The sequence below is a fragment of the Tinamus guttatus genome, unplaced genomic scaffold (genome assembly GCF_059628265.1).
Source record: "Tinamus guttatus ecotype Peru unplaced genomic scaffold, ASM5962826v1 Tinamus_guttatus_pri_ptg000110l, whole genome shotgun sequence".
Taxonomy (NCBI): domain Eukaryota; kingdom Metazoa; phylum Chordata; class Aves; order Tinamiformes; family Tinamidae; genus Tinamus; species Tinamus guttatus.
The window spans coordinates 529647-552370 of NW_028288644.1; the positions used below are offsets into that span (position 1 = coordinate 529647).

Here is a 22724-nt window from a genome sequence, read left to right on the forward strand (position 1 = left end):
CTGACTGCAGCACGTGCAGATTTAGCTCTCAGCCCCACAAATACTTTCACATCCAAGTATGGCCTAGACATGCATAACATTTTCTGCAGTTAGACAAACCATGCACAGTCTCTCCCAAATTGTCTGAGTTCTGTGACTCCAAGTCACACAGAATAAATAAGTTTTGGTTTTCTAATCTCTTTTCATCACCACTGTTGTAATCTTGCTGCAAGTGAATAAATTCAATTGTGTAATAGAATATCAGAGAAAATTGTTACCCCTTTTAATAATTTTTACTCTGCAAGTTGTTGTATACTGATGAGCACACAGCATTTCTAAGAATGTGTTTTTAATTGCTTTACTTTTGTTTTCTAGGTATATGCCACTTGGTATCATGTTTTTAATTGCCGGGAAGATAATAGAAGTTGATGACTGGGAGATCTTTCGTAAACTGGGTCTTTATATGGCTACAGTATTAAGTGGGTATGTCATTTCCTAAAGATGAAATTAAATGTAGGTCATTTTTGCAGCTCAACTGTTTGTGATTTAATTATCCACAACGACCAGACTTTTCCACTTCAGAGACAAAAATTGCCGCCGATGAACGTTATGTGAGGCTGTTTTGCATTTTTTGTTTTAGAAAGTCACTTGCATTCTAAAAAAAAAGTCTGTTCTTGTTCTCATTATTTCATCTTCCTCTCAGCTTGATGCTGAAACAGATAAGATTATTGTATTTTTCAGAATGTAGCGTTTCTTTTAGATTCTAGAAGTTGAAAATGGTGAGGAGCTCGGTTATAGCCCACTGAAACCCAGCCAATTGAAACCATTTAATCATAGAATCACAGAATTGTTATGGTTGGAAAACACCTGTAATGAATGGTTATATCAGAATCTCCTGGGAATCTGTGAGCCAAAAATGTACCAGCATAGACTCAGATTCACTGCAGAGCACAGATACGCTGCAAAGGCACTGAACTTTAAATTATAGTTGTAAAAGAAAATGACCCTCGCTCCCCTCAACAAAGAGTAGCTAAAACCCAAGGAGCCCCTCAGAACTGCTCTGTAGTCATCCTCCTTCTAGTCAAAGATACCTGGTGAAGCTCCATAAGCAGCGTGTGCTTCCAGCATAGCACAGCCAAGCATCAAAGCAGATGTTATATCCTGAGTCTAGGCCCATGAGTGTAGAACAGTCAGGAGTGGCTGGGAGGACCGTGCTGTTACACCTACACAAACCCTTTCACGCATGTGGACCTTATGGATAAGAAAGGGCAAATTAACTGCTCCAGGTGATACAGTTTGTAATGCTCGATCATTATACAGCTGTGGATAAATATCCTACAAATGACCCTTTGGAAAGATAAATTGATATTACAGGCTCAATAAGTTAAATGCATTTACATTTCTATTTCCAATTCAGTGAAGCATAGCTTCTGGCTGTTTTGGTTCATTGCCTCAGCATCCACTCCTGTAATTCTTTCAGCATACTTAGGATTTATTCATATTTTGTGTACGGGCTAGATCCAAAGTTGTTCAAGACCTTCTTCGCTCACCACCAATACTTAATACATATGTATGTTATCTTTCAAAAATAATTCACAGTTTTTTTGACAATCAAGAAAATAATGATATGATTGTTTTAATTGCAAACTTCCCTATAAATAGTCAAGAAAGATGTGTTTTTGCTTGTTTGTTTGTTTTTTCTTTGTTTTATATACATATATACTGATATGTTTGGACTAGTTGTTCAAAACTCATTTGAGAAGTAATGATTTTCTAAGCAGATACTACAGCTTCAGAAATAGCACTGAATCATGATTCTTTCAAAATACTACAAGTTGAGGTTTTCTGTTTTAGATCTGACAAGGTTTATGGTTTTTCAGCTAATAACAGTTACTATTTGTCCTGTGACAGGACATGTATGAAGACACAGTCACTTCTCCAGAGTACTTTGCAAAGTGAAGTCCCAGCACATATGCTCTGTCATTTAGCTGATACCTGTGTGCAGGTGCAGGTAGGACAGATACAGTGACTTTTGAGTGGGTGTCCAGCTTTGCATCCTGAGAGTGAAGCAGCCACTGTTCAACAGAACCCGATTACATATTCCACAGTTTTCCCAAAACGCTGCTTGGACAGAGGTCTGCAGCCTTTCCATCTCTTACACAGTGCTTCACATGCCACAGAGAAGGGCAAACAGCAGCACTTTTCCTTCAAGGCTGCCCTGCAGGGAGGGCATGTTGTACTCGACTCACTGTAGAGAAGACCATGAGACTACAAAGAGGTGCCTGTTCTGCATTCCCAGCCTGCAGGAATGCCCTTTCTCCTGCCTCTTGGTGTGTGAAAGATGTGTCCCCTCTGCTGTGTTGCGTTCCTGCCCTCACCTGTTTCCACACTTTGCATGCTCTTCTTCATCCTTAGCCACCTCTGCTGCAGTGCTGATTTTTATTGGCATCTTCTGCAGCTGTCTCTCTCTTTACCACCACCTTTAAGCATGGTCCTGAGAAGTACATGTCATCTTACATATTTTTCTGGTATTCCCCGTGGAAAAAGGATATTTGGGAGTTTAGGGGTGCCTCATCCTCCATTTCACTTCCCTGCCTTCTCTTTCCATCTCATCTACTAACCTACCTTCTTCCCAACTTCAATTATTCCTATCTGCAGCCCATCTAGCTCTCACCCAAGTGTCCACAAAATGTCTCAGCCCTTGGGTCTCATTAGGTCACCAAGAGGTAACAGTCACTCCCCCTCCAGGCCCCCTCACCCTGCCTTTCCTCTGCTTGGCCACTAAATATCCTAAGCCTCTTGTTTCGCTGATGGCAGCACCAGGACAGGGACGTGACAGCAGTCAAGGAGGAGAGATCAGGAGGCCTAGAACGAATATGAGAGGAACCTCAGCCTGAGGAGAAAAAGGGAAGCTGCGCTGAGGAGGTGCCTCTGATCTTCTCCCTTGCCTCTTTTGAAAGCAGCACAGAAACTGAATATCCAGGTGCTATATAAACAGCCAGGTTGGGATTCTGAAGGATGATATCCTTCCTATTTTAGAGGGAATGATCTGAGAATTTCTGTTTTCAGTTGCAGATTAGAATATTTGCTATAAAAATTTCTGCTGCTTTCTGGGAGTTGTATTTCATGCATGTAGATTAATATTATAATTCATTTTGTGAAAAATAATATATGTACAACTATATTTATTTTGTGTAATACTGAATTCTTGCTGATGGTAATAAAGTGCAGAACTAAGATTTTAAAAATAACTTCATTTGAAAGTCCTTAGGCTCCTAAATCATACAGATGTACCTTAAAATTTTAGCCTATACATTTTGTTAAGAGATATATATATCATCATATAAATATATATATATCAACAACACATATATCATTACTAATATTTTCTTGTATTTGTTCTTGTGAATTCAGTTTGGTCCCATGTAGTACTGTGTGAAAATGTTAGGTTTATTTTTAGATTTTTTTACAGAATTTCATTGATAAATGGTGCAAGCTTTCATTTACAGTCCACTATAACCACTATTTTTGTTCACATAATGAATGAAACTGTTAAGACTTACTGTTTTTTAAAAAATATTTTTCTTTCCAAGGAAACAACTATCTATTTGGGTTTTTTTTAGAGGGAGAGGTTGTTCTCTTGTGAATTTCTGTAATGTACTGGCTACTGCTGTCTCAGTGTCTGGATTTGGCAGAACAAATGGTACCATGATTTATCAATATCCTTATCAGTTGCTTTGAAATCATAAAGCCCTATTACGACATAGTAATGTTCCCAAGAACATCTTGTTAAGACACAATAAAAATTCAAAGGTTGTGTATGTCGCAGTTCTGGACTTGGTGTTTCCAAGCTGTGACAATTTATTTTCTGAAGAAGCTATGTTAACAGACTTAATTCAAATGAAAGGTAATATTTTAAAATACTATTTTGGCATCTTACAATATGAAAGATGGTAAGGCTACATATTTGTATGTTTGTGCAGTCTGAAATACTTCGATGTTTTTTAATGAAAAAAAAAAAAGAATTGTATTTGAATCGCAAAATCACACAGAATCACAGAATGGTTGAGGTTGGAAGGGACCTCTAGCGATGATCTAGTCCAATTCTGCTGCTCAAGCCGGAACACCTAGAGAACACATATACCTAAGCTTACACAATATTCCACAACATAAAAGCATGTGTGTGGGAGTTATCATTTTCTTTCAAGCTTCTATAGAAGGATTCATCTGTCCCTAACTGGACACTGTATTTACCTTTAATTCCCAATAGGCAGATAAACTTCAACAATGATTTGGCTTGTTTCACTGATTTGTTTCTAGTCTGAATTGTAAGGACTTGACAAGAGAGTGGGGTGTTGAAACATGTGTCCTCTGCATAATTTTCTCTACTTTTCTCATTTTTATCAGTGTATTTCCAATATATCAATTAATCACATCTGCTGCTTTAGAAGCAGAGGCAAGTAACAATCTCTCCCTGTCCTCTGATAGAATAAATAGAAAAGCTGTTGCCTGCAATTTATTTAGACAGGATATTCTCTGTAGTTTGAACATAACTCTGTAGATTGAACATAACGATCTTTAAAGTCACAAGAAATTTCACACCTGGATCTGATGGCATCTCTCACCATCTTATTAAAGCTATGCAGTGAAATAGATCCAATGTTTAAATAGTCCATTTTCTTTTGCAGACTTGCAATCCATTCCACTGTAATTCTGCCATTGATCTACTTAATAATAGTAAGGAAAAATCCTTTTCGGTTTGCTATGGGGATGGCTCAAGCACTTCTGACAGCCCTCATGGTTTCTTCCAGGTAAGCAGGAAAAAAAATGTATTTTATGTAATGTTATTAGTAGTAATTGCATGTTTGTTTGTTTTTTTTTTCTCTGATTTTACTGCTATTTTGTTACCTACTATAATTTCACCCGGACAATTATAAGTCCCTGAAAGCTAAAAGCTAAAATACTACTTTCCTCATTAGTTCTGGAGGACCAAAAAAGGAACTATGGATTGCAGTGGAATCACAGTTGCCTTGCACCAGACTTGTGACTTTCCTTCCTAGTATAAATTCAGGACATAATTCTTTGGCCGTTTATTTCATTACTCACAATTTAAGCTCTCATGGTGTTTCTGTGATTACACACATCATGAAGATTTTGCTATGTAGGCGATAACTCCATCTTTGTTCTTCCTTCCCTTAGTTAGAAGAGGTAGTGAATGTTTCTTAGCTTTAAGAGCAAACTTCATAATCAAGACCTCATACTGCAGCCTTTCTGGTTGCCTTAGATCTCCATTTGAGCATTAGAATAGATCTTTCTTATAAAGAGAATGGGGCACACTTTTTCTGGGCTTATTTTATCTATTTATCTGTATTTCAGTTCAGCAACTTTGCCTGTCACTTTTCGCTGTGCAGAAGAAAAGAACTTTGTTGACAAAAGAATAACCAGGTTCGTCCTTCCGGTTGGAGCTACCATCAACATGGATGGCACAGCTCTCTATGAAGCAGTGGCAGCTATATTTATTGCACAGCTGAATGACTTAGAACTGGATATTGGCCAAATAATTACCATAAGGTGAGACTAAAGCCATCACAGAAATTTTCCTTGTGTTTTTTTTTTTAATGAATGGCACATTTGCTTTGGATACGTCTTCAGGAAGTTGAAACTATCATTCGCAGCACAGAAAATAACAGACACATTCCCACTTCTTGTTCCAAGGCCGTGCCTGTGCGACCTGATGAGGAGCTGGCCAGGGCCGGCAGCTGGTATATAACACACTGCTCTGGATATTGACCTCATTCTCTTAGAGCAAACACTTGCAAGCCCAAGTTTGTACAACAAAAGTACTTTTTCCTACTTATTCCACAGTGATAGCTCTCTTTCCCTGGCCAGGGAGCAACAGAATCCACTCTAGATATTATAAATTACTGTATCTGTAGAGACACTGATTAAAAGTATCTTTACATGACTTGTCCCATAAATTTGTCTCCAGACTGTGTAGATACTATTCAGTAGGAAAACTGGTATGTTTTTTTTTGCTTTGAGAATAAGTCTAAGTGTGTGAGAATGCGCAGCTGCTGCTGCAGGGTGTTTTCTGAAGGCCTTCCCCTTCTGAAGGCCGTTGTTTGGGTTTTCAGCGTCACGGCGACGGCGGCCAGCATTGGAGCTGCGGGCGTGCCGCAGGCGGGCCTGGTCACCATGGTCATCGTGCTGAGCGCCGTCGGCCTCCCCGCCGAAGACGTGACCCTCATCATCGCTGTGGACTGGCTCCTGTAAGTCTGGGGCACTTGGTATTTAATCCTTTTGTTTGTTTGTTCGTTTGCAATGTTTCCAAAACTTTATTTGGGAATAGCTGGGTCTGTGAAGCAGCCTGGGGATGTTCCTCACTGAGATACTCCTTTGAGGACCCAGCCCCATGACCAACAAGCACAAACACATGCAAACTTAAAAAGCTGCTCAGGTCCCTGATCCCAACCACTTCACCTCAGAGCACATCCTCAGTCCCATGAACACAGCTGTTTCCCAGAGAGAAGCATTGATCTCCTGGTACAGCCACATTTAAAATTTAATTATTTTTTTAATTTAAAATTATTTTTAAATTTAAATTTTACTTACCTTTAGTGATCAGCCTACCTTCTTCTTCTTGGATAAAGGCCTCAGAAGCTCTTGTTTTGTCCACGTGGATATTTTAGGGTTTCTCTGTTGACTCCAAATGGTAAACAGAATAAGACGAAAGTACCTTATGTGATATGATAAACCCAAGGCCCTCAGCAGAGGGCTGTAATGTGGTGCCATCAGTGTAGTAGTCCTCAATCTGGGTCAAGTTTATCGCTACATGAAGGACATGTTTTCTTACTTTCCTGGAGCGCTTTGTCTCTTTCCAGCCTGAATGTTTCTCTCTGTTCCACGGGGAAGAGAATACTATCCCTCCTCCACCTCTTCCTTCCTTTCCCCTAGCTACTCACATTGTGGAGGGTGCTGAAACTGAATTGCAGGGGGTTTTGCCAAGCTGTCCAGCTCAGGGAACTGATGCAGGCATAGGAAAGAGTTTGGTTGTAAATTCACATCAGTTTGATCTGTGATTTCTATGTCCTATGCATACAGACTATGTATGTATCTACTGGTCACAATGAATGTTCCTGATTTCTCGGAACAATTAGGAAAAACTTTTCTAGACCCCACTGCTACATGAACTTTTCCCTAGACCAAGTGCTGTTTCATTATCTGGGATGAGCTGATAAATGGGAAACAATATCAACCTTTCTCTTACAGTGGTAGCATTTTTCACACAGTTCCTCATGTCATCTCTATCTGTCTCTCAGAACATCCTGATCTAACCAATCAGTTGGATCAGTTTTCACAAATATTTTCTGTTCCGCTTCTACTGAGATTTCTTTCCACAGCTTGTCTCTCACTTTTGTCCCATGACTCACTGTGAAAGAGTAGGATTCCATAATTAAAGAATATATGTTATAATGCAGTTTTTACCTGTCTTCTAAACTGCGAAAAATATAGTGCCCAGACCAAGGTCCTAGTAACCTCATAGTTACTGCATTACATTTTCTTAGGCTGCTTTTTGCACTCTAGATAGATCCATTCCTTTTCCTCCCACCTATGTAATCATTTTCATGAAGGATTTCTTGGCAGCACCCGCTGTATTTCACAGATATATTTAATTTATTTGATTCTATAACTCCATTTTGCAAACTGTTTTGAAACGCTGTTGGTTTCCAGAAAATCAAGGCTGTGAATGGATTCAAAAATGAATTCACTTTCTGTATAAAAGCATAATTGTTCCAAACAAAACAGCTCCAACCGGAAGTACATTCTCCCCATCCGCTGTCTGCAATGGCAGCACATGGATCTGTCTGTTTTGCTCCACAATCAGTTTTCCTCAGTCCTCTTTGATTCGGGGAAGGCATTAGGTTTTATTACAGATGATGGAGATCATCACAACCCACTAGTTCATAGTAGGGGTCTAAAACAAACAGTGACACTTTTCTCAAAATATTTTCCTAGAACATTGGAAAATCCAGAATTTGTGCTGTTCTTACGTATAACAGGAAAATGTAGAAGCTATCCATTCCATCATGCAAAAGATAAAAAATTCAAGCTATGTCCGGTTCTGATTGTGATATTTTTTCAGATGAAGGTGTCTTGCTGTGTAAAGCAAATTAAAGATTAATTTCACGTACCAGGGGTCATTGCCAGGGTATTTTGCACCTCAGCAGATAGAATGCACACCATGATGGCACGTAGATTATTAACACTTTTGCCTTTTGTACTTATTGCCTAAAATGTATTATTTTACAACCTCAGTGTCTCATTAACAATCCTTAGTTAATTCTGAACTTACCAAGATTTTATTACATAGGCTTGTGGAGTTCTTCCATGTTCAAAATGAAAAAAAAAAAAAAAAAAAAAAAAACCACCTGTTCATGAAAGACAAGTTTCCACTACCATGGATTGCCTCACTTGTCTGATTCTACCAGAATTTTACTTCAGTTTTTCTTTCTTCCCTCCTTCCAGCTTGGGGAATACACAGGCAGTTTTTAGCATAGCAACTCAACAACCATAGTGCAATAATATGCACCTAGCAGTGTGAATTGTTTGTGCAGTACCTGCTACTTGTCACATGTCTGGCACCCATGTCTCTGTGTATCCACCAAAGCTCTTTCAGCATTCCAAGCTGTGTCAAGGGAAGGAAGAACAAGGAAGCATGAGCTTCCACAGTCCTTACCTTATTTCCATGTCAACTTTCAACTTTGCTACACTGCGTAGTTATGTTGCTCCTATGGCAAGCAGCAGCAGATTTTTAGTGGCTGCATTTCTGTTCGCAGAAAGATCAACAGTATAGAAGTGTCTTATTCCTTAATATGATTTTTTAAATACAGCTTTGTACTCCCTTTAAGCAGGAGAGCCAAACACCACACACGCACTTTTCCATTGCAGGGTCTTGGGCTAGAAAACTGGAGATCCAGGGCTAAGCACTGGTTGAGGAAATGACTGTTAAAGAGACAAAGGCATAAATCAAACTCTGCTGCTGCTTTCAGCAGCAAGCTTACCACAAAGAGACCAGCTGTGCAGTGTACATCAAGGCCTGAGAAGTGCTCCCACAAGATTTCGTAAGGCTGAACGCAGTAGTGACATTACCTGTGTAACAGAACAGTGATGTGACTTGCAGTTTTATGTATCCTTTGCAAAGTCATTTATCACAGCAGTTGTTCTAGGGTTCTTTTTCAAATACATGCAAGGAAACTTCTGTTCTTCACTCACTCTACAACTTTTTTTTTTTTTTTTTTGTAATACCAGAATTACACAGGATCTGCACTTGGAAAAGGCCGCTGCTGTGCATTTCCTACAGTAGCTTACTTTTACTAAAATGATTTTCTAAGTAACATGCAGAACGACTTGTCTGATACCATTTTTATTCCATAGGGATCGATTCAGAACGATGGTGAATGTCTTGGGAGATGCCTTTGGTGCAGGTGTAGTGGAGAAACTCTCCAAAAAGGAGCTGGAGCAGATGGATGTCACCTCAGAAGTCAACATAGTCAATCCTTTCGCCTTGGAAACAACTACGCTCGATAATGATGAAACGGAGACCAAGAAATCCTACGTCAATGGGGGCTTTGCCGTGGATAAGTCTGACACCATATCGTTTACGCAGACATCTCAGTTCTAAATCCAGAAGCTTCAGGTGAAGCAGGTGCACTAAAGGACATGACTATATGCATGATCTCAAAAAGTTTAGGGGATAATTGAGAATGAATTACATCTCAACTGTATTTGATTTACTGCACAGACTCTGATTCCTTTCACCCAATCACCTCTCTTCCCATCAACTCTCCTAGCAATCTGAACTCACCACTTTTGGTCTTTGCTGATAAGTTGAAGAAAAGAAAAGCTGTAAAATACGTTATTTTTTAAAGAATATATACTATTGCTGAGGCTACGCCTCTTTGGAATGAGCATGTTCATAGATGGATATTGTAGCTGGGGCAGCCAAATGTGTTTTTCTCAGGAGTAGCACAGCATTCTACATCTTACCTACATTACAACACACTTCTGTGTGGTCACTTTTAACATCCTTGCCTTCTAAACAGACAGATTGCACTGTACCAAACACCTACTGTAACTTAATCATGTGCCAAAATGTTCATTTCTGCAGCTGATAGGACACCACATGGGCAGAGTTATTCAGAAAAGGACAGAACAGAAAGGAATTGTAATAAATATTTTAGGATCTAGGGTTTCAATTTTCTTTAATCATTGTAAATATTGGAAATAATTGGACATGGCAGAGCTGCCAAAGTTTATGTAGTTAGGTTTCCCCATGCCCTTCATCTGAACACCAGCTGTCGGGACCGGCCTTCAGTTGTAAAACAAATTGCTCTTCTCTACAAAAACTTGAAGAGTTTTTGTAAAGTGAAACATCACCGGTTTAGGTCCACTTTCTTGGCCTTCTGGTACATTTCCATCAGAAGCAGGAAAAAAAGTTCGCTTATTATTGTCCACCTTTGACTCTAGCCAAATATTAATCCACTCGAAAGTAGGCAGAGGTCATGAAGATGAAAATAGACTGTACAGTTACTCATAGTGCAACTTGTAAACCTTTTGTCATTCTGGATAATGACAACAAGTTAATATAAGGAATATAGGAGGCATGCCTTTTTTTAGAAAAAAAAAGCCAGTGTCTGAGCTTTTTACACAGTCTGTTTTTTTGTTCCTTAGTTTTAACTCCCCAGATGAACATGCAAGTTGGTAGCTGCAACACTACTCCAGTGCCAATATACCAGCTAAATTGTATCTCACTAACCATTCTGGACCTAGAAGTCATGAGTTCTGGTGGCTTATTATAGGGGATCCACCAAGAACTTCCTCATAAGCAAACTCCATTTCTGAAGCATTTTATACAAGATTTCCATGGTGCAAAAATCACTCTCTCTGCAGAGGAGTTGCTGTAATGAACTAGTTTTTTGCCTTGCACATTAAAATCTGTTAGCCATTTTACTTGTAAAGTAACTGAAATTCATAGAAAGCTATTTCTTTGTAAATAAACTCACATTAAACCTAAACCTGCACTCACAAGCTAACAACAAAAAAGCAAGTTCCTGCAGTGTTATATAATCACTTCCACCCTACTCTTTTGTATTTAAATAAGCCAGGAAATGTGCCAAAGAGAACAGATGAAGAAAATAAGAAAATAGTAAAATAGTTAACTGTGGGTTTTGATAATTTGCACCTTAAGTGAAGAAGTCAGTAAGAAATAATGCTGTATTTAAACATTGTAAACTATATAGAAGTATTAATTAAGTATTGGTATGTTTATACAAAATAAATATGTACAGACTGAGTAAACCAAGAGTAAACCAAACTTCTGGCTGTGCAGTAATATGAAAAACTTATTTGTACAGCTTTGCTTATGAAAGGAAAAAAAAAGCACCAGCTTCCACAACTAGCGTGTAATCTATGCTTTGTCCTTTCTTTGCTTTTTTTTAATCACCCTTTTATGATCACTTTGTTATGTAATCACCCTGCTATGATGTTCTGTGAAGTGTTCCTAGTGTGATCAAAATAAATAATTTCTCTTTCATTCTTGTTTCACCCTGCCATCATCTCCTCACCTGTAGAATTTTGAGTCTGTCTAGCTATCGCAAGAAAAACAGAAACAGGTGAACTGATGATTTATGTTATCTTTAATAGTGACTCAGCTGCAGTTTTGGCAGGAATTAAATCTCTTGTTCCGGTAAGATAAATACATAATCTCTCAGCAGCACAGTGCTGACATTGCAAGAAAACCTTTTCAATTTGGAGGATTCAGAGGAGATATTTTTTATAACATATGTGAAGCGAAGTATTATTCAGCATTTTTAAGGATCACCTGCAACTAACCAGAGGTTGATGGTGCTGTGGTTCCATCTGCTTAGTACCAAAGGAACTGACTGGAGATATTGCTAAGTCCAAGAACGTTTTCCCTGACACAACAGGCACAGCATGTATCTTCTGCATACTTGAAAAAACCTTGCGTGGGCGAAGCAGCCTTTTCTACTCCACAGTTTCCTGGCGTGGAAGCCTTATAGATCGGCAGAGAGGCTTCCAGCAGAAAAGCCTCTGCATCTTTTGGCCCTTTACCTCATATTATTATGTTGCTGTAGTATTTTCTGAGGCTGCAGAAGCTGTCTTGGATTGGACCCTGTGTTTTGGATAGAAGAGTGGCTGTAAGGTATCTGCTCAGACATCTGCTCACACATCCCCTGCAAAACTAGGGAAGTCGCAGGTGGTTTGTTAGCGTGGGGAAAGCAAACACCTGGATGTAGCATGCAGAGATCCATCAATATGCTTGGGTCATCCAGGCCACCTCCACAGGAGTTTAAATTGCATAAACGTAATCATGATACAGGCAGTTTGGTTATCCTTGTGTCCTTCTCCTTGATCCTGCCCGTGAGGAGGAAGGATGAGAGGAGGAGCAGATGGACTTTCCTGGTTAACAAGTGGCTGTGCCACTTGGTGACAGGATTTTGGTTTCTATGACCATGGGACCCTGTTTGAAGATGGACAACTGATGGGAAGAGTTGGGAGCCACCTCACTAGGCAGGGCACGTGTGTCTTAGCCAACAAGTTGGCCAGCCTGGTTAGGAGGGTTTTACACTAGGAAAGATGAGGAAGGGGAGAGTCAAAGTGACAAGACAGTCAGTGTAACACGGCTCAAATCAGGATGCTCCCAGTAGACTCATGCAGACAGGGAAAAGCCAACGAAACACAACTATGGAGGATCCTCTTGCACTCCTGTTGGGAAACCTGCATGCTTGATTCCCATTACCTCCCTGCAATGCCTGTAACACGAATGCACACCAATACACACAGCACGAATTGGAGATCTGTGCGGTCTCAGGGCCGTGAGGTCGCTGCAGTTGCAGATAATTGAGACATGGTGGGAGATATGGTGGGAGAGCACACATGACCAGAGTGCTGTCATGGATGGCTATGTGCTTTTTGAAAAAGTCAGGCCAGGAAGTTGAAGTGGGAGAGTTGTTATTTATGTGAGAGAGCAACTGGAATGTACCCTTGCCTAGGGGTGGTTGGGGAGTTAAGTCCACAGTTTATGGGTGAGGGTTAAAGGACAGGCCAATATGGGCAACACTGTTGTGGGTGCTTACTACAGGCCACTCTTCCTGACCAGGAAGAGAAAGTCAATGAGGCCTTCTACAGGCAGCTGGAAGTGGCCTCATGGTCACAAAAGTTCTTGTTTCTACCATCCTGGTATCTGCTGGAAAGACAACACAGCTAGACACAACATTCCTGCAGAGCATTCATGATAAATTCTTGACACAGGTGGTGGAGGAGTCAATGAGGAGAGGTGTGCTGCTGAACCTCATACTAACAAATAAAGAAGGCCTGTTTGAAAATGTGAAAGCCGGGGGTAGCCTTGATTGCAGTGATCATGGCTTGCTTCAGGATCCAGTGAGGGGGAAGGCATTGTAACAAGTTGAATCACAACCCTGGAGCACAAGCTTTTGACTTCTTCCAGGATCTACTTGAAGGAATCCCATGGGTGAGGCACTAAAAGGAAGGTGGGGTAATTCAGGAGAGCAGGTTAATATTCAAACATCTCTTTCTCCAAGTTCGAGATTGGTGCATCCCTATGCATAAGAAGTGAGGCAAAGAAAGCAGGAGACCTCCATGGATGAGCAAGGAGTTCCTGGCAAAACTCAAAACAAAAGAAGGAAGTATAGAGAATGTGGAAAGGGGACAGTCACCTGGAAGGACTACGGGAGTTCCACACATCTTTTGCCATGATGAGATGTATCCAAAAGTGCTGCAGGAGCAGATGGATGTTATTGCTAAGCCACTCTCCATCAACTTTGGAGGGTCATGGAGAACAGCAGAGGTATCTGAAGACTGGAAGACAGCCAGTGTCACTCCAGTCATCAAAAAGGTCAAGACCCAGGAGGACCCAGGAAACTGCAGTCCTCTCAGCTTCACCTCCATCACTGGAAAGGTGATGGAGTAGCTCATCTTGGATGTCATCGCTAAGCATGTGGAGAAAAAGAAGGTGATTAGGAGTAGTCATCACGTGTTCACTAAGGGGAAATAATGCTTAAGCAATCTGATGGCCTTCTATGGGATGACAGCCTGGGTAGGTGAGGGGAGAGAAGTGGCTGTTGTCTCCCTTGACTTCAGCAAGGCTTTCAACACCGTCTCCCATAACATCCTCATGGGGAAGCTCAGGAAGGGTGGGTTACATGAGTGGCCTTTGGGGTGGACTGAGGAGTGGCTGGATGGAAGAGCTCAGAAGGTTGTGATAAATGGGACTGAGTCTAGTTGGAGTCCTGTGGCCAGTGGCATTCCCAGGGGTCAGTACTGGCTCCAGTGTTGTTCAACAATAGCAGAGAAGCCCTGGGCAAAACAGAGTTATATCCTGGAAGCAGGACAAGTGTAATGGGGAAAGGCCATGACTTGTCTTTTACACTCCCTGGAAGCAACTTCTATGGGCCATTGGCAAAGGCAAGATGTTGAACTAGGTGTGCTTCGCTTCTGACCCAGGGTAGCAGCAAAATATCACACATTATTACATATTAGGATTATGATTTTTTTGATGTTCTTATTAGGAAAATCTGCCTTTCTATACAAATTTGAGTCTCAACTGGCCCAAAACTGTAAGTAACGAGTACTGATCAGAAAAAAAAAAAAAAAAAAAAAAAAAAAAAAGATCTTCTCTGGTAAACCAGAGGGATGCTATTTTTCAGATAGCAGTAACTTTAGGATGTTTATCCTGATACGACTCCATCATCTTCAGTGGGACTGTTACATGTGTTTTAGAGACTGTATGAACCAGGGCAGGAGCAAAAAAAAATATTCAGAACCTCCCCAGTATAGACACTGGAGACGCTCTTTCTGTCCCAGAATGCCAAATCCATAGAAAAGGCTACTAAATTACTAAAAACAAATAAGCAAACAAGAAAAACATAATTTTCTGATAGAACCACCTTTGCAATCTCAAGACAAAAGCATCAGCTTCTGGAGAAGGATCCCCATGCTACATGTATGGTTTGCCAACAAAAAGCTTTATTTTAAATTATTTATTGTAAAACAACAAATTAAACCATGGAGTCTAAGAAACACCATCTTTATCTTCTTGTTTTTAAAGCATTATTTCTAAGTTCTTTCTGCACAATAAGCCTTCGCAGAAGAATAAAATTCAGGTTTTACATGGCTGATGTCACACCCTGGAGTTCCAACATTTGGCCTGGCCATCATGCGGTTCATACAGAGACTTCTTTCGCCAGCCACCCGCAGACCCTGATGATGGTGACGGTACCAGCACATCTTTAGACCTGTCACACCTGAGTTTCATGGGCAGCCTCAGTCCTCCACTCCCTCTCCCCCCAACCTCCCGCATAATTGCCTTGGGAAAACACTCTTTCCTACCAAGGCTTTTTCAGAGCAACACAATTCCTGAGGCTTCTCTGCTTGACGGGCTATGACGGATGGATATGCTCCTTCCCCACCTCAGCCTGACTTCTCACATGTAGCCCTGTTCAGGTGTTAACTACCACATTATCTGATCCTGGTAGTTGCCTGCTGATTTCTTTCCCCACTCAGACATTAACCATTAATAACAGTCCTGATGGCTGCATCATGATGGGGAGATAAAGCTAACTGTGAGTACAACAGCCAACAGTCATTTCTGAATTGAAAGAATGACTATCAGTCAATCATCTTATCCCATAAACATGGGGACAGCCCAAGACCCCGTTGAGCTCTCCTTGCAGGGCAGCGGGCTGCACGCTGGGATCTCCCCTTGAGCAGGGACGCCTCTCAAGGATACTCCTCGAGGTTAAGAGATCCTTCCCACAACAGATTCGTGGTAAGCGACTATAGCGCGCCTTTCTCTTTTTGAACTTGTAAACTTTACCTTGTAACTGTGCGCAAAATCTCTTGGTCATAAATCGTTGACCAGGTCTGGGCCTAGGACTGGATCAGCCGCACCCGGACTCCTCTCAGAAGGAGTCTGGAAAGCAAGGGGGTCCAATCTGAACCTCGTGACTCAATGGGAGGGTCTCCTCGACAATTCTGTGTGTATTTTGAACCTCCATACAGTAAATAATAAGTGACCTTGCCACAAAACCACTGCCATTATCAATAAAACCTGTTGTTATTTCTTTCCCACAAGTGAAGTGATTTGTGTCACCCATCCCAACCACCACCCATTCCATGACACAAGAGGAGGAAATCATCATCGCTGACAAACACAAAGACCAGATTCCATGCAAGGAGATCAAAGGGGTCGCAGGTGTTGGTTGACAAGGTTAGCAAGGGCAGATTTTGCCTATTTTCATGACTTGCTGTTGGAACTCTCTTCTGTGTGACTGACTTACTGGACTGTGTGACAGGAGATCCAGACACACATAGCATTACACACTAGTCAAGACCAGACATCCTAAGCATCTTAGGGAGGATTACAGGCTTATCCCCAATCAGTAAATGTTTTCATAGCTCAAGAAAAAAAGGTTTCCTGGGAAAATGGATCCAATTTTCACATAGGATCAACAACATAAAAAGTGATATATGTAACTAGCCCAAAGTTCTTCAGATTTTCACTGGCCTAAAGTCTTTGTTGCAGCACCACATAAAGTATCTTTACAGATACTTCTGTCTGCAGGAACTACTTTACACTATGTTAAGTGTCACTTAAAGCTTCCCAAGATTATGTTTTGTTTTATACCATAGGTTATTAGTTCATCTCACTAGTAGAAGTGCATTTGCATTGAATAGACATTTGGAATCTTTAAATTGCCCAAATAGCCTTTTGGAAAACTCTCTTACCCAGTCAAAAAAGAAGAATGCTAAGAAATAACTGATAGGCCTTGTTTTTATAGTCATCTCCATAGCTGGAGTTGATCAGACTCTTAATAGGCCGTTTAAATCCATATTCAAGTCAATTAGTCATCTTTAGAAGCAACATCTCTGAGGGTCCACAGATCTGCAACATGTCAAAAGATGACCAAGCCCTGCTGCAGGAAGGGATTAGGCGTTTCGTACAAAAATGGATGCCAGCAGCAAAGTCCAATAATTTTGCTTATTGCTTTGTCTTATCACAGAAAAATCAATTTGGCACTAGAGCAGCGGACAGCTCCCATTTCTCCCTTTACTCCACCTTGGGGGTAATCAGAGCTTCCACCTGGAGAACAGAAATTAGAAGAGCAGAATTCAGTTGCAGAGGCTGCATTGCTAAACCACCAGAGGAACCTGCTGAAGTAGCACCAACAGGCAAACAGACTGAGAAAAGTCCATTCGCCATCCATTTAATCACTGCCATTTAAATTCCCCAGAGCAGACCCACGTGAAGTTTCCAGTAAGTCCCCTCAATCAGGTTGTGCTGATAATAGCAGTGTGAGCACCTCTGAAAAGGAAGGTAAGTGACAGTGTACCTAAGACTGGTGTTACATGGGCTAAGTCCACAGCCTGGGTCCGTATTTAAAGCAGCATAACAGAATCTGGCTTATCATATCTGCAAGTAAGAGAGGAAAAAAAAAGAGATTTTGGGGCATAGTACACAGAGAAATCTGAGCAGTCATAGCAAAAAAAATGAAATGTTTTTAAGACAGAATAGTACTGGTACATCTTATTGCCAACCCTCCCTGCTAAACCACAGGCAGGGGCAGCAAACAGGTGTGATGGACAAACAGCAGCCCTGTCTGAATAAAGAGCAGCTGAAGCAGCTCTGAAACCGGCAGATGCCACTTCTCTCAGAACGTTTTTCTAAATGCAGACCAAGTTTTATTAGGCAGCCGAAGAAAGCAATACTCTGCATTGTAAACATGCATTGAAGGGATATAGAGCGGAAAACACACAGGATCTGAACTGGTGGAGAAACTATGGTACTAGAAAAAAAACAGATAGTACAAATGTAGTCAAAGAGAATGTGCAGTTACCACGGACCATTTCTGGAGCGTTACCCGTCCCGCAGCTGCTGGCAGGGGACCATTTTGCCATCCAGGAAGGCAAGTCATAATTGCTGCATCCCAGAGACCAGCATTCAAGTCTGGAGTGTCATTGATATTAAAAACAGGTAGCACACACAGAAAGCAAAAGAGAGTGAAACAGAAATGTCCTGCTGGGTGAGGAAGCTGTGTCTGGCCTGCACCCCACATCCCCTCCCATTGGGACCCATTACTCTAAAAACACATGAGCTTTCTGGGACTGCTGCTGGTCTTTTATGAGCATCCGCATCCACGTTGCTTCTCCATCTTGCACTCAGTCGTATGAAACAGACCCACACAAAGCCTGGTCCCAAACCTGACGGCTCAGCCTTTGCACACACTGTCCTCATTCTCTCTTAGATAACAGGATATTTGCTGTCCCTCCTCTTTCACAACCCTACATTTTTTTCTCTTAACCGTCATCTCCCAGGAAGTGGCTCATTCTTGCCAAAGCAGCAAATTATTCTCTTGTATCAAGTTTTTTGCAAGGTGATGTGTTTTCTTTCCCTGTTCTCAGAAATGCTATTCGGGTTCTGGTGGGATCTTTTTGTTTGTTTTCAACCAAACAAGTGCTGTACAAAGAGCTTCTTTTTGCTTAATGCATTTGTCCTGCTAATTACAGTGAAACATAACCAGCCTTGCAAGGTAATTGTTTTCTTTCATTGCCAAAGTCACAAGCAGTATATCCCAGAGATCCATAGTACAGTATATATAGCACAATAGTACATTTATAGAGAGAGTATTAGGCAGAAATACCACTCTTTTTCTCTTTAGAAAGCTCAAGGTAAGAACTTCACTGCACATGAGCAGGAAGGGCAATGACCTTCATTTTCCCAGAATATAAGCAAATCCTTTAATTTAAAATGTGTTCTCTTCTGGAGAAATACAGGCTTAAATATAATAACGTGTCCAAAGAACATCATTAGAAACGGTCCTTGGTGACAAAGGCAAACGTGTGATGAATGTCTTCTATTTATGCCCTGACATTACTACTGGGGATCAATAAACCATGAAGCCGTATCATGACCTGCCAAAACACTCAGGGACAAATCAAGAAAACAGGTCAGCAAGCTAATTCAGATCAGGACAGCTCTCACCATACTGCTGCGATAGGAGTGAGAATTACAAAAGTAACAGAGTTTTGTCCCATGAACATACTGTCTTTCAGGGGCAGCTTGAGTTTGTATTTATCACGCCAGGCACACCAGCATACCTGGAATGGTAATTTCCTTCCACACTCTTCATGCACCTACCTGCCAGCGCTCACGTAGGCCCACAAGGACGGTGTATTTTGCCTTTCCTTCCACCTGCTGTTTATCACGACTCCTTTGGCCTCCTCAGCCCAGCATTGAAATGCAGGTCAGGGCAATCTCCTTCTGGGGTAGGAACAAGGACATATGAGTGATATGGGAGGAATGGATTGTGCCTGGCCACCCTGTGTTGGGCTCATATCTCCTTTCCACATGGTCTGTGGAGCCCCTTGGTCATACATCTTCTCACTTCCCATTGTAGCGTTATATAAGAGATATTGAAATATATGTATCTCCCCACCTCAGGAAAGGAGGAACACGGATTTTCCTTGAGTTTGTATATTTGACCCTCAGTTTCAAGTTGTGTGAAAATGATGCTGTTGTGAATCATTTTCTCTGTAAAGGAAAGTAAAAGAAACACAGGAAAGGCTTCCTAGCCTGGTAATGCATCTCCTACATGAAGCCAATTATATTGCTAAATGTTGCAGAAGGCTGTTTTATTTACACTGATAGATTTATAAATAAGCTATTAAAGAGCCATTTTTTTTTCTGACCAGGCAAACACTTCTTTAATCTTTAGCTATATAATCCAGTGATTATATATATGTTATATATTAGATTATTTATATTAGGTAATACCTATACAGGACAGTGAGAACAGACTGTAAGGGTCTCTTATGTGTATTCTAGCATCCTTCCTTTCAGTATAATCACCTACTGTTCTCTTCATTGTTTTCTAACGGTTTTCTTGCATGGCAGCATTTCAGTGTGGCCCCTGTCCCTGGGGTTTTTGTTGCACAGTTACTCCATCAAGGCACTTGCTGGCGCCTGTCAGATGTTAGGGTTGATTTTGAATGAAGATAGCAATGATAAAATCTCTCAAATGGAGAAGCCCCCCCACAAAACGTGTAGCTGTTCCTCTACATTTTTGAATAAACGTCAGCATAGCTGTTAGCTGATGCCAGTTCCATAAACATTAAGAGAAAGTTTCCATTAACCAATAATGCTTTTGCAGAGAAGTCATGAAAGCTGGGTGTTTTTTTTTTTTTTTTTTTTGGTAAAGGGCTTCTCTGTTTTGAAAATGTGGTGCCTCTTCTTCAAATGTATGAGCACTTCTGCTGCTTGCACGTATTTTGTCTGGATAGATTTTATCTGGAAACAGGTTTTCTTGTATCTTTGACCAAATGAATTAGTTTTCAAAAATGGCTTTTTAAGAGCTTTCCTTTTACTGTTGTTGCAAAGTCTTTTCTTCTTGGAAGCTTACGGAAGCAGACATCAGCTCAAAGGGGCAAACTGGTGATGAAGGACTCTACTACAGGACTGCCACAAGGTGCGCTAGATGGTCAGGCTGGTGCTGGAAAAAACACCTTAAGAGACACCTTAAGGACCTTGTGAGGTTTTATTTTCTGGAGTCCTGCATTTAATCTGTTGGTCTGGGACTTTGCAGACTAGCTTTGTAAGATCATTTTCTCTTGTTGGGAGCTCGAAAGCACTGATTTGTTGCTCATAATGGGCACAGAGGTGCTGACTGCAGCACTTCTCTGCACTTGAATGCTGTTTCTGTCAGCATACAGGTCTGGACTTTTGATTTTTCACTTGCTCGTTCTTTCACTTGACTAAACTCCATAGTATTTCCCTGAGTTGATTGCAGGAAGAACCAATGGCTGCCTTAGAAATCACAGAAGAGTTGAAGCTGGAAAGAACCTCTGAAGATCATCTAGTCCAACACCATTGCACAAGCAGGGTCACCTATAGCACATCACATAGGATTGTGTCCAGGCAGTTTTTGAACATCTGCAGAGAAGGAGACTCCACAATCTCTCTGGGAAACGTTTTCCAGTGCTGTGACCCTCACAGTCCATTTTTTTTTTCTCAAACACTAACAGACCTTTGCGTGCTTCAGTTTGTGGCCATTGCCTCTTGTCCTGTTGCTGGGCATCATTGCAAACAGCCTGGACCCATCCTCTGTACGCTCTCTCTTCAGATATTGGTACACACTGATAAGACCTCCCCCCTTGCCTTCTCTTCTGCAGGCTGAATAGGCCCTGCTCCCTCAGCATCTCCTCACAGGAGGGATGCTCCAGGCCCCTCATCATCTTCTCCATGATGCACTCTCTCCAGTAGCTCCATGTCCCATTGCTGTCCCGAGAGCCCAACAATGCACCCAGCATTCCAGGTGTGACTTCACCAGGGCTGAGCAGAGGGGCAGGATCACTCCCTTCTACCTGATGGCAAAACTCTACCCAATGCATCCCAGGATCCCATTGGTCTTCTTGGCCACAAGGCCACATTGCTCGCTCATGGTCACCTTGTTGTCCACTAGGACCCCCAGGCCCCTCTCTGCAGAGCTGCTCTGCAGCAGGTCACCCCCTGCCCCTCCTGGTGCCTGAGGTTGCTCCTGCCCAGAGGCAGGACCTTGCACTTGTCCTTGTTGCACTCCATGAGGTTCCTCTGTGCCCAGATCTCCAGCCTCTCCAGGTCTCTCTGGGTGGCAGCACAGCCTTCCAATGCATCAGCTACTCCTGCCAGTTCTGTATCATCTGCGAACTTGCTGAGAGGGCACTTTATAAATTCATGACCTTTGTCACAACTGGAAATTAAGGGAATGCCAGAGTTCATGGGAATTCAGGCAAGGGATTCAGGTCAAAGTCCTGGAGCATGATGCCCTTTGAGATGCCCTGAGTTGCTCTGTGTGGTGGCTTGCTGATCCCTCAGGAGGGCATGATTCTCCTGTGCATGTCACATCTGCCTCCTTTGCCTAGGACTCTGGTTGCTCTGTGGTACTGAAAAGGTCAGCAGCTGCTTGTGCTTAGACCCAGCATCTTCAGTCCTGCTGCTGTCCTCCGGTGGTCCTACAAGTATTCTTTTCTTGCCCCGTTTCAAATCAGTGCTGATTGTGCAGACAGTGAAATGCTAACATGGCAGAGTGTCCAAATGGCATGTAAGTTCTGGGGACAGCATTAACTTTGCTTTGAGCAGCCTGGCAGAGTCCTCTGTCTTGAGCCCTTTCAAAGGTGTAGCTGCAGGAGGGCAGTGCTGCTGGAATGGAAACAGAAGCTGTGAGTGTTGTCTACAGAACTATTGCTTTGGGCAGCGGCAGCAACCAGGAGAAGAGATAGGATGAAAGATATGGACAAAAGAAAGACAGAGGTGTGGGGAAAGACACGTGGATGATGAGAGGTAGAGAGGAGTCAAGGACAGGAAGAGGTAGGGAGCAAGGATAGAGAGGGCAGAGCGTGTTTAATGAGAGGGATGAGAGGGAGGGATGGAGGCACTAGTCTGGTGAAGCCTAAAAAAATAAGAAGTAGCTGAAGCCTAAAAAATAAGAAATAAGTAGCTGAAGGAGGAGAGGGACAAAAGCAAATGTGTTTGTGGGTTTCCCTATTGAGTGTTGAGTGTCCTTGTTGATGTGAGGGGATGAAGGGAGCAGTGTGATTTGGTATGGAAAGGGTAGGACAAATGAGGCATCAGCTAGAGTGCACATGAAAAGGAGACATTTGCACTCCAGAGG

At 41.7% G+C, this 22724-nt stretch overlaps 1 protein-coding gene across 1 annotated transcript in view; it reads left to right on the forward strand.

Moving 5' to 3' along the window:
- SLC1A1 (solute carrier family 1 member 1) overlaps positions 1-9919 on the forward strand; it is a 46470-nt gene extending 36551 nt beyond the window's left edge. The window contains exons 8-12 of the mRNA XM_088521011.1: positions 355-462; positions 4668-4790; positions 5356-5550; positions 6114-6248; positions 9415-9919. Coding sequence (XP_088377137.1) covers positions 355-462; positions 4668-4790; positions 5356-5550; positions 6114-6248; positions 9415-9661 — 808 coding nt within the window. The 3' untranslated portion in view covers positions 9662-9919. The remainder of the gene's footprint in view (positions 1-354; positions 463-4667; positions 4791-5355; positions 5551-6113; positions 6249-9414) is intronic.
- The last annotated feature ends 12805 nt before the right edge of the window (positions 9920-22724 follow it).